Source organism: Pseudorca crassidens, chromosome 1, assembly GCF_039906515.1.
Source record: "Pseudorca crassidens isolate mPseCra1 chromosome 1, mPseCra1.hap1, whole genome shotgun sequence".
NCBI classification, from domain to species: domain Eukaryota; kingdom Metazoa; phylum Chordata; class Mammalia; order Artiodactyla; family Delphinidae; genus Pseudorca; species Pseudorca crassidens.
This window is the reverse complement of record NC_090296.1, coordinates 101,351,920-101,364,939: the sequence shown is the minus strand read 5'-3', so window position 1 is coordinate 101,364,939 and position 13,020 is coordinate 101,351,920. Positions and strand designations below refer to the sequence as shown.

The window sequence follows — 13,020 nt, the reverse complement described above, 5'->3', positions numbered from 1 at the left end:
TCTTGCTTCTCCCTCCCACCCACCCTATCCCACCCCTCTAGGTGGTCACAAAGCACCCAGCTGATCTCCCTGTGCTATGCGGCTGCTTCCCACTAGCTATCTGTTTTACATTTGGTAGTGTATATATGTCAATGCTACTCTCTCACTTTGTCCCAGCTTACCCTTCCCCCTCCTCATGTCCTCAAGTCCATTCTCTACATCTATGTCTTTATTCCTGTCCTGCCCCTAGGTTCATCAGAACCATTTTTTTTTTAGATTCCATATATATGCGTTAGCATACGGTATTTGTTTTTCTCTTTCTGACTGACTTCACTCTGTATGACAGACTCTAGTTCCATCCACCTCACTACAAATAACTCAGTTTCATTTCTTTGTATGGCTGAGTGATATTCCATTGTATATATGTGCCACATCTTCTTTATCCATTCATCTGTTGATGGACACTTAGGTTGCTTCCATGTCCTGGCTATTGTAAATAGTGCTGCAGTGAACATTGTGGTACATGACTCTTTTTGAATTATGGTTTTCTCAGGGTATATGCCCAGTAGTGGGATTACTGGGTCATATGGTAGTTCTATTTTTAGTTTTTTAAGGAACCTCCATTACTGTTCTCCATAGTGGTTGTATCAATTTACATTCACACCAACAGTGCAAGAGGGTTCCCTTTTCTAAAAATGTTTTTGAAGCTATTTTAATTCAATGCTTTTGTAATAAAATATAGATTTACTTATTTATACATAACTCAAGTTAGAATTACAGTTTTAGAGTTTCACACTCATTAGTAAGGTACCATTTTATATCCTAATGTTTTTCCATACCACAAAACATTGCTTATATCAAATAATATTTTTTATAGCTTAGATTAGATTGCAGTTTTGTATGGTAAAAATATTTTGTAAAACTTTATAATCTTCAGAGAAGTCAGTTACCCTGACTTCTTCACCGTGAATTTTATTCACAGTCATTTCTAAGTCATCCTCATCAGATTAAAATTGACTCCCATATTATTATTTAAATCATCCGAGGAATAGATGTCAAATTTGTCATCAGTGTTCCATTCCAATTTAAAAATCCTTGAGATACTTGATTTTAAGAACAGTAAATGGACACTCTGTGTCCCACCCAGAGAGCATTTTTCATCATGTGACTTCTCTGGTAGGACTGGGGCCAAATGAGGACCCAAAACAGTAGGAAAGTGGTGAGCACCATTTTGGAACTCTTTGGATGGGTTTTTCTTCTCTCTCTGATCGCTGGGTTTTGGAGTACCTGTTCCCAGTCTTTTCACAAAGGAGACAATTATCGAGCTTTTGGTCATAAGGGTGTAAGTGGGTAGGGATGTCCTGTGGGAGCAGCCAAAGGGTGTAGGCAGGTGGGGACAAGAACTTCTCATCAGGTTAAGGAGACTGGAGCAGACGTGGACTTTTATACCTCACGAACCCTGGTCTCTTCCTCCCACTTTGAGCACTCCCCTATTCAGGTACCACTTGCTTTACACATGAAGTGGCCAAAGTATTTTGCCATCTTTGGAAATATCACTGCTTGCTGTGACAATGAGAGACACTTCCATGACGGTCAGACTGATACCAAAATTTCCTAATCCTTTTCTCAGAACCATAGGAGCCCCAAATGAAATGTATACCAAAGAGAAAGAGAAGCTGATGGATAAGATTCAAGAAATGCAGGAGGCCAGCGAGCACTTGAGGAAACAATTTGAAACTGAAAATGAAGTCAAGAGTAGTTTCCGGCAGGAAGCATCTCGCCTCACTGTGGAGCACAGGGTGAGGAGTTTTGTCACTTGTTGATAAGTGATGCCTGCATATGCAGGCATCACTGAAGGGGGTCAGGCCATCTAAAGCATCCGATGAGCAGCATCTGCCTCCCACCAGAGCAGTCTGTTTCCTTATCTCAAAGGACAGGTGGTCTCTGAGGTTACAGCTGCCTCAGGGGAGCCTGGGGATTGACGAGGGCTGAGAGAGGACAGGTGGTGAGGACCTGAGCACTGTCCCATGGACGGCACCCATCTGAGATGACGACGCCCTGGCCCAGAGCACCTTGAGGGTGATAGGCTGATGTGTGACCTTCTCTGAGCAGAGCTTACCCCAACAAAGGCCTCTGCTTGCTTCTGGGGGTGTGTGCCCTTCCTGCAGTTTTCAGAGTCAAAATGTTCTTCTATGCAATGATCATGATAGTAGATGACTAACTTTTTTTTTTTTTTTTTTTGTGGTTTGCGGACCTCTCACTGTTGTGGCCTCTCCCTTGGTGGAGCACAGGCTCCGGACGTGCAGGCTCAGCGGCCATGGCTCACGGGCCCAGCCGCTCCGTGGCATGTGGGATCTTCCCGGACCGGGGCACAAACCCGTGTCCCCCGCATTGGCAGGCGGACTCTCAACCACTGTGCCACCAGGGAAGCCGATGACTAACTTTTTAACTTGTGAGAGTCTTCATCAGATTGTCAATGCCCTTGTCAAAATATTTGGCAACTCTGTCAGCTTCTAGCCGTTCTTTTGAAATTTTATTGGTGTGTGAAACCCACAAGAATGAGAAGCACCGAAGTAGCAGACTGGGTGCTTTCCTGGGAGGTGGATGCTCACAGGCCCCTTCCTGGCCTGGCAACCTCCAAGACCATGACCAGGGGAGGGCTCACCCAGGCATTGGTCAGCCTGCACATGTCCACAGGCCCTGCTCCCTGTCCTCAGGGTCCCCCATTTCCTATCTCACAAGAAAAAAACATGGTAGGGTAAAATCACATTTTGCCATGTCAGGATTTAACTTTGAAGAGGAATCCACAGAGTTTAACATTTAATAGGAAGTAACACACTCCAGTCAGGGCACCTGGATGATGACCATCTTTTTTGAGGAGGGGTACAGCTTTCTCAGAGAATAAGTTTCTCAAATCACACTGGATAAGCAACTGCCTGCTAAATGTGAGAGGCTGTCCCACCTTCTGCCGCTGTGTCTGCGTGTGTGTCCCTGGGGTCTCAGCAGGAGCCAGTGGTGAGGGAGAGGGTAGGTGGGTGATCATGTGTGTTGCACATCTTGTCCTGTGTGAGCCTTCACTCAGCTGTGAGCATGTGGCTCTGGGTGTTGTCAATCCCTGAGTTGTGTGGGATTTGTGTGAGTTTGTTTCTGATGCTGCGGGAGGAGTGAGGTCCCACTCAGTGCCCCTCCTCAGGAGCCCCCCACCTCGTGTGTATGGCTCTCCTCCCAGGCAGGGAAGGGCTGGACCTGTTTCTTCCCCAGTGCATGGAGCTGGGGACCAGTCATATCTACGTGTTCGTTCTAACACACTATTCCTGAACCAGTCAGTAGCTTCAGTGTTACAAGTGAACAGATGAATATGCAACAAAAAAATATAATTTCTATATCTTAGGTGGCGATTTTGCCCACAAGTGAGACTAATAGTGTTATTAGTCACAGAAAAAATAAGTAAATAAAAGGATGTCCAACAGTAGTGGGTAGATTAAGTGATTATGTATCATATGACTTAGCCATTAAAATGACAGTTTGGTATAATATCAGTGACGGAGGGAAATATCTGCAATATAATGAGAGAGAAACATAGGATGTAAAACTTTACATGCAGTATGACCCAATTTTATACAATGTATATGTGCCATATTAGGGGGAAAAAAACAATGAAATAAATCAAAATGTGAACAGTGATTTCCTCCAAGTTCTCCAGGATTGATGGGTAACTTTTTTATTATTAGATATATTATAAAATAAGCTGAAATAGAAAGGAAGAAACTGTACCCACCTCCCCACTTGTAAGGCCAGATAAAGTTCCTCATGTGTTTAACAGAGACACAGAACTGTAGTGGGGACAGGTGGCCACTGAGTAGACACAGCACAACTTCCCTTGGCTCTGAGAGTCACCCGAGAACCCAAGCTGCAGTGACTGACTGCGTGGTAGGCATTGCTGGAGCAGAGAAGCCTGAATCCTTTCTGTGTCAAAGCCCTTGGAATTCAGGAAGAACCTAAACACTCTCTGCCCTTTATAGGAAATATTTATAGGCATCCAAGACTCTCCTGGTTCTTGAGCCAAATTCAGCATAGGCTGGGCCACCCCCTTATCAGGAAGGAGACGCAAAGCCAGGACCCAAATCTCTGAAGTTTCTCCGCCTGCAGCTTCTGACATCCAGAGAGCCCATTTGCTCACATGCATATTTTTAAATTCTCTACAATGGGCATTACTTTATTAAGGGAAAATTAGATCAAGTTAACTGAGGTCTATCCGTACAATAGGATATTATTCAGCCACGAAAAGGAGTGAAGTACTGATACCTGCTATAGCATGGATGAGCCTTGAAAACATTATGCCAACTGAAAGAAGCCAAACATGAAAGGCCACACATTGTATGATTCCATGTATATTAAATGTCCAGAACAGGCAAATATGTAGACACAGAAGGTAGGTTAGTGGTTGCCAAGGGCTAGAAAGGAATAGGAGGACAAAGGGGTGCCAGCTAAAAGTTACATGTTTCTTTCTGATGTGATGAAAATATTCTGGAATTAGATGATAGTGATGGTTGCACAACTGAGTATACTAAAAACCATTGAGTGTACACTTCAAATGGGTGAACTGTTTGGTATGTGAATTATAGCTCAGTAAAGCTTTTATCAAAAAATAGGTTAAGGGGCTTCGTTGGTGGTGCAGTGGTTGAGAATCTGCCTGCCAATGCAGGGGACACAGGTTCGAGCCCTGGTCTGGGAAGATCCCACATGCCGCGGAGGAGCTAGGCCCGTGAGCCACAGCTACTGAGCCTGCGCGTCTGGAGCCTGTGCTCCGCAACAAGAGAGGCTGCGATAGTGAGAGGCCCGCGCACCGCGATGAAGAGTGGCCCCGGCTTGCCGCAACTAGAGAATGCCCTCGCACAGAAATGAAGACCCAGCACAGCCAAAAATAAAAAAATAAATTTAAAAATAAATTTAAAAAAATAGGTAAAGATGCTTCTGAGCTCATGTCCTTGTTTCTTTTGATTTCTGTAGGATCTTGAAGAAGTGTTAGACATGAAGGACAGAGTGATTAAAAAGTTACAAGATCAAGTGAAGACTCTAACCAAGACAATTGAAAAAGGTAGGAAAAATAACATTCAGTTTCCTATTTTTTGAACTTTCAGCTAAGGTCCACATGTGTTGACATGTTATTTCCTGATGTGGTCCAAAGAATTTGAAAACCAAAGGAATGGGTCTCAACTGGTGGATTTGGGGCTCAGTGATGGGCTAATGGAAGGATCCTTCAAGGCAGGAAGATAGCTCACCACCTCTCAGATGATACCAGATATGCTCATGCAATTGTAAGGGACACCCTGGAATGACTGCTTTTAACCTCTTTCTCTGTTAGCTCTCTCCTTGTAAAAATGAAACTGTGAAAAAGTTTCAAATTTAATGGCTTTAAAATTTATTTCCTCTCTCAGTGACATGGAATCAATATCCCAGTTTCTATTAGAAAAAAGAAGTAGACAACTAAGAAGCTGGACAGCAGTCCTAAACATGGACTGAACTGCACACTGAGTGTCCTCGTGAGCTCCTGGGAAAAGGACCCTCAGCCTTTCTTTCCTTCACCTGCTTCATTTTTTTTTACATCTTTATTGGAGTACAGTTGCCTTACAATGGTGTGTTAGTTTCTGCTGTATAACAAAGTGAATTAGCTATACATATACATATATCCCCATATCTCCTCCCTCTTGCGTCTCCCTCCCACCCTTCCTATCTCACCCTTCTAGGTGGTCACAAAGCACTGAGCTGATCTCCCTGTGCTATGTGGCTGCTGCCCACTAGCTATCTATTTTACATTTGGTAGTGTATATATGTCCATGCTACTCTCTCACTTTGTCCCAGCTTACCCTTCCCCCTCTGCATGTCCTCAAGTCCATTCTCTCCATCTGCATCTTTATTCCTGTCCTGCCCCTAGGTTCTTCAGAACCATTTGTTTTTTCTTTATTAGATTCCATATATATGTGTTAGCACATGGTATTTGTTTTTCTCTTTCTGACTTACTTCACTGTATGACAGAATCTACGTCCATCCACCTCACTACAAATAACTCAATTTTGTTTCTTTTTATGGCTGAGTAATATTCCATTATATATATGTGCCACATCTTCTTTGTCCATTCATCTGCTGATGGGCACTTAGGTTGCTTCCATGTCCTGGCTATTGTAAATAGAGCTGCAATGAACATTGTGGTACATGACTCTTTTTTTTTTTTTTAACATCTTCATTGGAGTATAATTGCTTTACAATGGTGTGTTAGTTTCTGCTTTATAACAAAGTGAATCAGTTATACATATACATATGTTCCCATATCTCTTCCCTCTTGCATCTCCCTTCCTCCCACCCTCCCTATCCCACCCCCACACCACCGAGCTGATCTCCCCGTGCTATGCGGCTGCTTCCCACTAGCTATCTGTTTTACGTTTGGTAGTGTATATATGTCCATGCCACTCTCTTACTTTGTCACAGCTTACCCTTCCCCCTCCTCATATCCTCAAGTCCATTCTCTAGTAGGTCTGTGTCTTTATTCCCATCTTACCCCTAGGTTCTTAATGACCTTTTTTTTTTCTCTTAGATTCCATATATATGTGTTAGCATATGGTATTTGTTTTTCCTTTCTGACTTACGTCACTCTGTATGACAGACTCTAGGTTCCATCTACCTCACTACGAATATCTCAATTTCATTTCTTTTCATGGCTGAGTAATATTCCATTGTATACGTGGGCCACATCTTCTCTATCCATTCATCCGATGATGGACACCTAGGTTGCCTCCATGTCCTGGCTATTGTAAATAGAGCTGCAATGAACATTTTGGTACATTACTCTTTTTGAATTATGGTTTTCTCAGGGTATATGCCCAGTAGTGGGATTGCTGGGTCACATGGTAGTTCTATTTTTAGTTTTTTAAGGAACCTCCATACTGATCTCCATAGTGGCTGTATCAATTTACATTCCCACCAACAGTGCAAGAGTGTTCCCTTTTCTCCACACCCTCTCCAGCATTTATTGTTTCTAGACTTTCTGATGATGGCCATTCTGACCGGTGTGAGATGATCTCTCATTGTAGTTTTGATTTGCATTTCTCCAATGATTAATGATGTTGAGCATTCTTTCATGTGTTTGTTGGCAATCTGTATATCTTCTTTGGAGAAATGTCTGTTTAGGTCTTCTGCCCATTTTTGGATTGGGTTGTTTTTTTTTTGTTATTGAGCTGTGTGAGCTGCTTGTAAATTTTGGAGATTAATCCTTTGTCAGTTGCTTCATTTGCAAATATTTTCTCCCATTTTGAGGGTTGTCTTTTGGTCTTGTTTATGGTTTCCTTTGCTGTGCAAAAGCTTTTAAGTTTCATTAGGTCCCATTTGTTTGTTTTTATTTCCATATCTTTAGGAGATGGGTGGAAAAGGATCTTGCTGTGATTTATGTCATAGAGTGTTCTGCCTATGTTTTCCTCTAAGAGTTTTATAGTGTCTGGCCTTACATTTAGGTCCTTAATCCATTTTGAGTTTATTTTTGTGTATGGTGTTAGGGAGTGTCCTAATTTCATTCTTTTACATGTAGCTGTCCAGTTTTGCCAGCACCACTTATTGAAGAGGCTGTCTTTTCTCCATCATGTATTCTTGCCTCCTTTATCAAAAATAAGGCGACAATATGTGCATGGGCTTATCTCTGGGCTTTCTATCCTGTTCCATTTACCTATATTCCTGTTTTTGTGCCAGTACCATACTGTCTTGATTACTGTAGCTTTAAGTAGTATAATCTGAAGTCCGGGAGGCTGATTCCTCCAGCTCCGTTTTTCTTTCTCAAGATTTCTTTGGCTATTCAGGGTCTTTTGTGTCTCCATACAAATTGTGAGATTTGTTGTTCTAGTTCTGTGAAAAATGCCATTGGTAGATTGATAGGGATTGCATTGAATCTGTAGATTGCTTTGGGTAGTAGAGTCATTTTCACAGTGTTGATTCTTCCAATCCAAGAACATGGTATATCTCTCCATCTGTTTGTATCATCTTTAATTTCTTTCATCAGTGTCTTATAATTTTCTGCATACAGGTCTTTTGTCTCCTTAATAGGTTTATTCCTAGATATTTTATTATTTTTGTTGCGATGGTAAATGGGAGTGTTTTCTTAATTTCTCCTTCAGATTTTTCATCATTAGTGTATAGGAATGCGAGAGATTTCTGTGCATTAATTTTGTATCCTGCTACTTTACCAAATTCATTGATTAGCTCTAGTAGTTTTCTGGTAGCATCTTTAGGATTCTCTATGTATAGTATCATGTCATCTGCAAACAGTGACAGTTGTACTTCTTCTTTTCTGATTTGGATTCCTTTTATTTCTTTTTCTTCTCTGATTGCTGTGGCTAAAGCTTCCAAAACTATGTTGAATAATAGTGGTGAGAGTGGGCAACCTTGTCTTTTCCTGATCTTAGAGGAAATGGTTTCAGTTTTTCACCATTGAAAATGATGTTGGCTGTGGGTTTGTCACATATGGCATTCATTATGTTGAGGTAAGTTCCCTCTATGCCTACTTTCTGGAGGATTTTTATCATAAATGGGTGTTGAATTTTGTTGAAAGTTTTTTCTGCATCTATTGAGATGATCATATGGTTTTTCTCCTTCAATTTGTTAATATGGTTTATCATATTGGTTGATTTGCATATTTTGAATAATCCTTGCATTCCTGGGATAAACCCCACTTGATCATGGTGTATGATCCTTTTAATGTGCTGTTGGATTCTGTTTGCTAGTATTTTGCTGAGAACTTTTGCATCTATGTTCATCAGTGATATTGGCCTGTAGTTTTCTTTCTTTGTGACATCTTTGTCTGGTTTTAGTATCAGGGTGATTGTGGCCTCATAGAATGAGTTTGGGAGTGTTCCTCCCTCTGCTATATTTTGGAAGATTTTGAGAAGGACAGGTGTTAGCTCTTCTCTAAATATTTGATAGAATTCTCCTGTGAAGCCATCTGGTCCTGGGCTTTTGGTTATTGGAAGATTTTTAATCACAGTCTCAACTTCAGTGTTTGTGACTGGCCTGTTTATATTTTCTATTTCTTCCTGGTTCAGTCTCGGAAGGTTGTGCTTTTCTAAGAATTTGTCCATTTATTCCAGGTTGTCCATTTTATTGGTATACAGTTGCTTGTAGTAATCTCTCATGATCCTTTGTATTTTTGCAGTGTCAGTTGTTACTTCTGCTTTTTCATTTCTAATTCTATTGATTTGAGTCTTCTCCCTTTTTTCCTTGATGAGTCTAGCTAATGGTTTATCAATTTTGTTTATCTTCTCAAAAAACCAGCTTTTAGTTTATTGATCTTTGCTGTTGTTTCCTTCATTTCTTTTTCATTTATTTCTGATCTGATCTTTATGATTTCTTTCCTTCTGCTAGGTTTGGGGGTTTTTTGTTCTTCTTTCTCTAATTGCTTTAGTTGTAAGGTTGGGTTGTTTATTTGAGATGTTTCTTGTTTCTTAAGGTAGGATTGTATTGCTATAAACTTCCCTCTTAGACTGCCTTTGCTGCATCCCATAGGTTATGGGTCATTGTGTTTTCATTGTCATTTGTTTCTAGGTATTTTTTGATTTCCTCTTTGACTTCTTCAGTGATCTTTTGGTTATTTAGTAGTTTGTTGTTTAGCCTCCATGTGTTTGTATTTTTTACAGATTTTTTCCCTGTAATTGATAGTCATGGTTGGATAAGATACTTGATACAATTTCAATTTTCTTAAATTTACCAGCGCTTCATTTGTGACCCAAGATATGATCTATCCTGGAGAATGTTCTATGAGCACTTGAGAAGAAAGTGTATTCTGTTGTTTTTGGATGGAATGTCCTATAAATATCAATTAAGTCCATCGTGTTTAATGCATCATTTAAAGCTTGTGTTTCCTTATTTATTTTCATTTTGGATGATCTGTCCATTGGTGAAAGTGGGGTGTTGAAGTTCCCTACTATGATTGTGTTACTGTCGATTTCCCCTTTTATGGCTGTTAGCAGTTGCCTTATGTATTGAGGTGCTCCTATGTTGGGTGCATAAATGTTTACAATTGTTATGTCTTCTTCTTTGATTGATCCCTTGATCATTACGTAGTGTCCTTCTTTGTCTCTTGTAATAGTCTTTGTATTAAAGTCTATTTTGTCTGATATGAGAATTGCTACTCCAGCTTTCTTTTGCTTTCCATTTGCATGGAATAACTTTTTCCATCCCCTCACTTTCAGTCTGTATGTGTCCCTAGGTCTGAAGTGGGTCTCTTGTAGACAGCATATATATGGGTCCTGTTACTGTATCCATTCAGCCAGTCTATGTCTTTTGGTTGGTGCATTTAATCCATTTACACTTAAGGTAGTTATCAGTATGTATGTTCCTATTACCATTTTCTTAATTGTTTTGGGTTTGTTATTTTAGGTCTTTTCCTTCTCTTGTGTTTCTTGCCTAGAGAAGCTCCTTTAGCATTTGTTGTAAAGCTGGTTTGGTGGTGATGAATTCTCTTAGCTTTTGCTTGTCTGTAAAGGTTTCAATTTTTCTGTCGAATCTGAATGAGATCCTTGCTGGGTAGAGTAATCTTGGTTGTAGGTTTTTCCCTTTCATCACTTTAAATATGTCCTGCCACTCCCTCTGGCTTGCAGAGTTTCTGCTGAAAGATTAGCTGTTAACCTTATGGGGATTCCCTTGTTTGTTATTTGTTGTTTTTCCCTTGCTGCTTTTAATATTTTTTCTTTGATGTTAATTTTTGAAAGTTTGATTAATATATGTTCTAGCATGTTTCTCCTTGGATGTGTCCTGCATGGGACTCTCTGTGCTTCCTGGACTTGATTGACTATTTCCTTTCCCATATTAGGGAAGTTTTCAACTATAATCTCTTCAAATATTTTCTCAGTCCCTTTCTTTTTCTCTTCTTCTTCTGGGACCCCTATAATTCAAATGATGGTATGTTTGATGTTGTCCCAGAGGTCTCTGAGACTGTCTTCTGTTCTCTTCATTCTTTATTCTGCTCTGCAGCAGTTATTTCCACTATTTTATCTTCCAGGTCACTTATCCATTCTTCTGCCTCAGTTATTCTGCTATTGATTCCTTCTAGAGAGTGTTAATTTCATTTATTGTGTTGTTCATCATTGTTTGCTTTAGTTCTTCTAGGTCCTTGTTAAACGTTTCTTGTATTTTCTCCATTCTATTTCCAAGATTTTGGATCATCTTTACTATCACTACTCTGAATTCTTTTTCAGGTAGACTGCCTGTTTCCTCTTCATTTGTTTGGTCTGGTGGGTGTTTACCTTACTCCTTCATCTGCTGTGTGTTTCTCTGTCTTCTTATTTTGCTTAACTTACTGTGTTTGGGGTCTCCTTTTCACAGGCTGCAGGTTCATAGTTCCTGTTGTTTTCGATGTCTGCCCCCAGTGGGTAAGGTTGGTTCAGTGGGTTGTGTAGGCTTCCTGGTGGAAGGGATTGGTGCCTGTGTTATGGTGGATAAAGCTGGATCTTGTCTTTCTGGTGGGCAAGACTGCGTCCAGTGGTATGTTTTAGGGTACCTGAGACCTTATTATGATTTTAGGCAGCCTCTCTGCTAATGGGTGGGGTTGTGTTCCTGTCTTGCTAGTTGTTTGGCATAGGGTGTCCAGCACTGTAGCTTGCTGGTTGTTGAGTGAAGCTGGGTCTTAGCGTTGAGATGGAGATCTCTCTGAGATGTTTCGCCGTTTGATATTACATGGAGACGGGAAGTATCTGGTGGACCAGTGTCCTAAACTTGGCTATCCCACCTCAGAGGCACGGGCCTTACACCTGGCTGGAGCACCAAGATGCAGTCAGCCACACGGCTCAGAAGAAAAGGGAGAACAAAAGAAAGAAGGAAAAAAAAGTTATTAAAATAAAAAATTAAAATAAATTATTAAAAATTTTTAAAAATTAAAAAGTAATTTAAAAAAAAGAAAGAAAGAAGAGAGCAACCAAACCAAAAAACAAATACAGGGCTTCCCTGGTGGTGCAGTAGTTGAGAGTCTGCCTGCCGATGCAGGGGACACGGGTTCGTGCCCCGGTCCGGGAAGATGCCACATGCGCGGAGCGGCTGGGCTCGTGAGCCATGGCTGCTGAGCCTGCGCGTCCGGAACCTGTGCTCCGCAATGGGAGAGGCCACAACAGTGAGAGGCCCGCGTACTGCAAAAAAAAAAAAAAAAAAAACCCAAATCCAACAATGATAACAAGCTCTAAAAACTATACACAAAAACAAAAATGGACAGACACGATGCTGGGACAAATGGTAAAAGCAAAGCTATACAGACAAAAATCACACAAAGAAGCATACACATACACACTCACAAAAAGAGAAAAAGGAAAAAATTTATATATATATCTTTTGGAAAGTCTGAAGTCTTCTGCCAGCATTCAGTAGGTGTTCTGTAGGAGTTGTTCCACATGTAGATGTATTTCTGGTGTATTTGTGGGGAGGAAGGTGATCACGTCTTACTTCTCTGCCATCTTGAAGGTCTCTCTCCCTTCACCCGCTTCTGTGTCACTGAACTTTTCTGACTTCTCTCTTCTAACTCCCTTTACTCTTTTGTTCAGTATTGCTTCTTCCTCCCAACCTTTATCACTAAGGCTGTATCTTCAGTTCTCTGTTCTTTTTACTATATTCCTTTCTTTGAAAAGCTTCTTTACTATTATTTATTCAGCTCTCACCTCACATTTCATATGTCCAAAACAAAAATGAGGATCTTTCCGCTTCAATAATTAATGATAAAGGTCAGTCTGCCCTCATGAGGGCAGAGACCATGTCTGTCCTTCCCATTGCCCAGTGGTGACCCATTGTTGGAATGAATGAACTGCCATCACTACATAAGGACTTCCAAAATCCACCTGCCATTCCTCACTTTTCCTGAGTCCCAGTCCCTTTTTGCCTCTAAGACTACTCCTTCACCTTTCTATTATCACCTCCAACCCAGTGTGTCTAAAGTGGAATACATCAGCTTTCCTTCCTGTATCATGTATCTATCATCATATAACAAACTATCCCAAAATTTAGCAGGAATAAAGACGCAGA

At 40.8% G+C, this 13,020-nt stretch overlaps 1 protein-coding gene across 2 annotated transcripts in view; it reads left to right on the top strand.

The window, feature by feature from the left end:
- Positions 1 to 13,020, top strand: part of MYO5C (myosin VC) — a 118,120-nt gene that overhangs the window by 75,543 nt on the left and 29,557 nt on the right. For both annotated transcript variants that reach the window (XM_067747322.1, XM_067747331.1), the window contains 2 exons: positions 1,610 to 1,778; positions 4,990 to 5,077. In XM_067747322.1, coding sequence (XP_067603423.1) covers positions 1,610 to 1,778; positions 4,990 to 5,077 — 257 coding nt within the window. The remainder of the gene's footprint in view (positions 1 to 1,609; positions 1,779 to 4,989; positions 5,078 to 13,020) is intronic.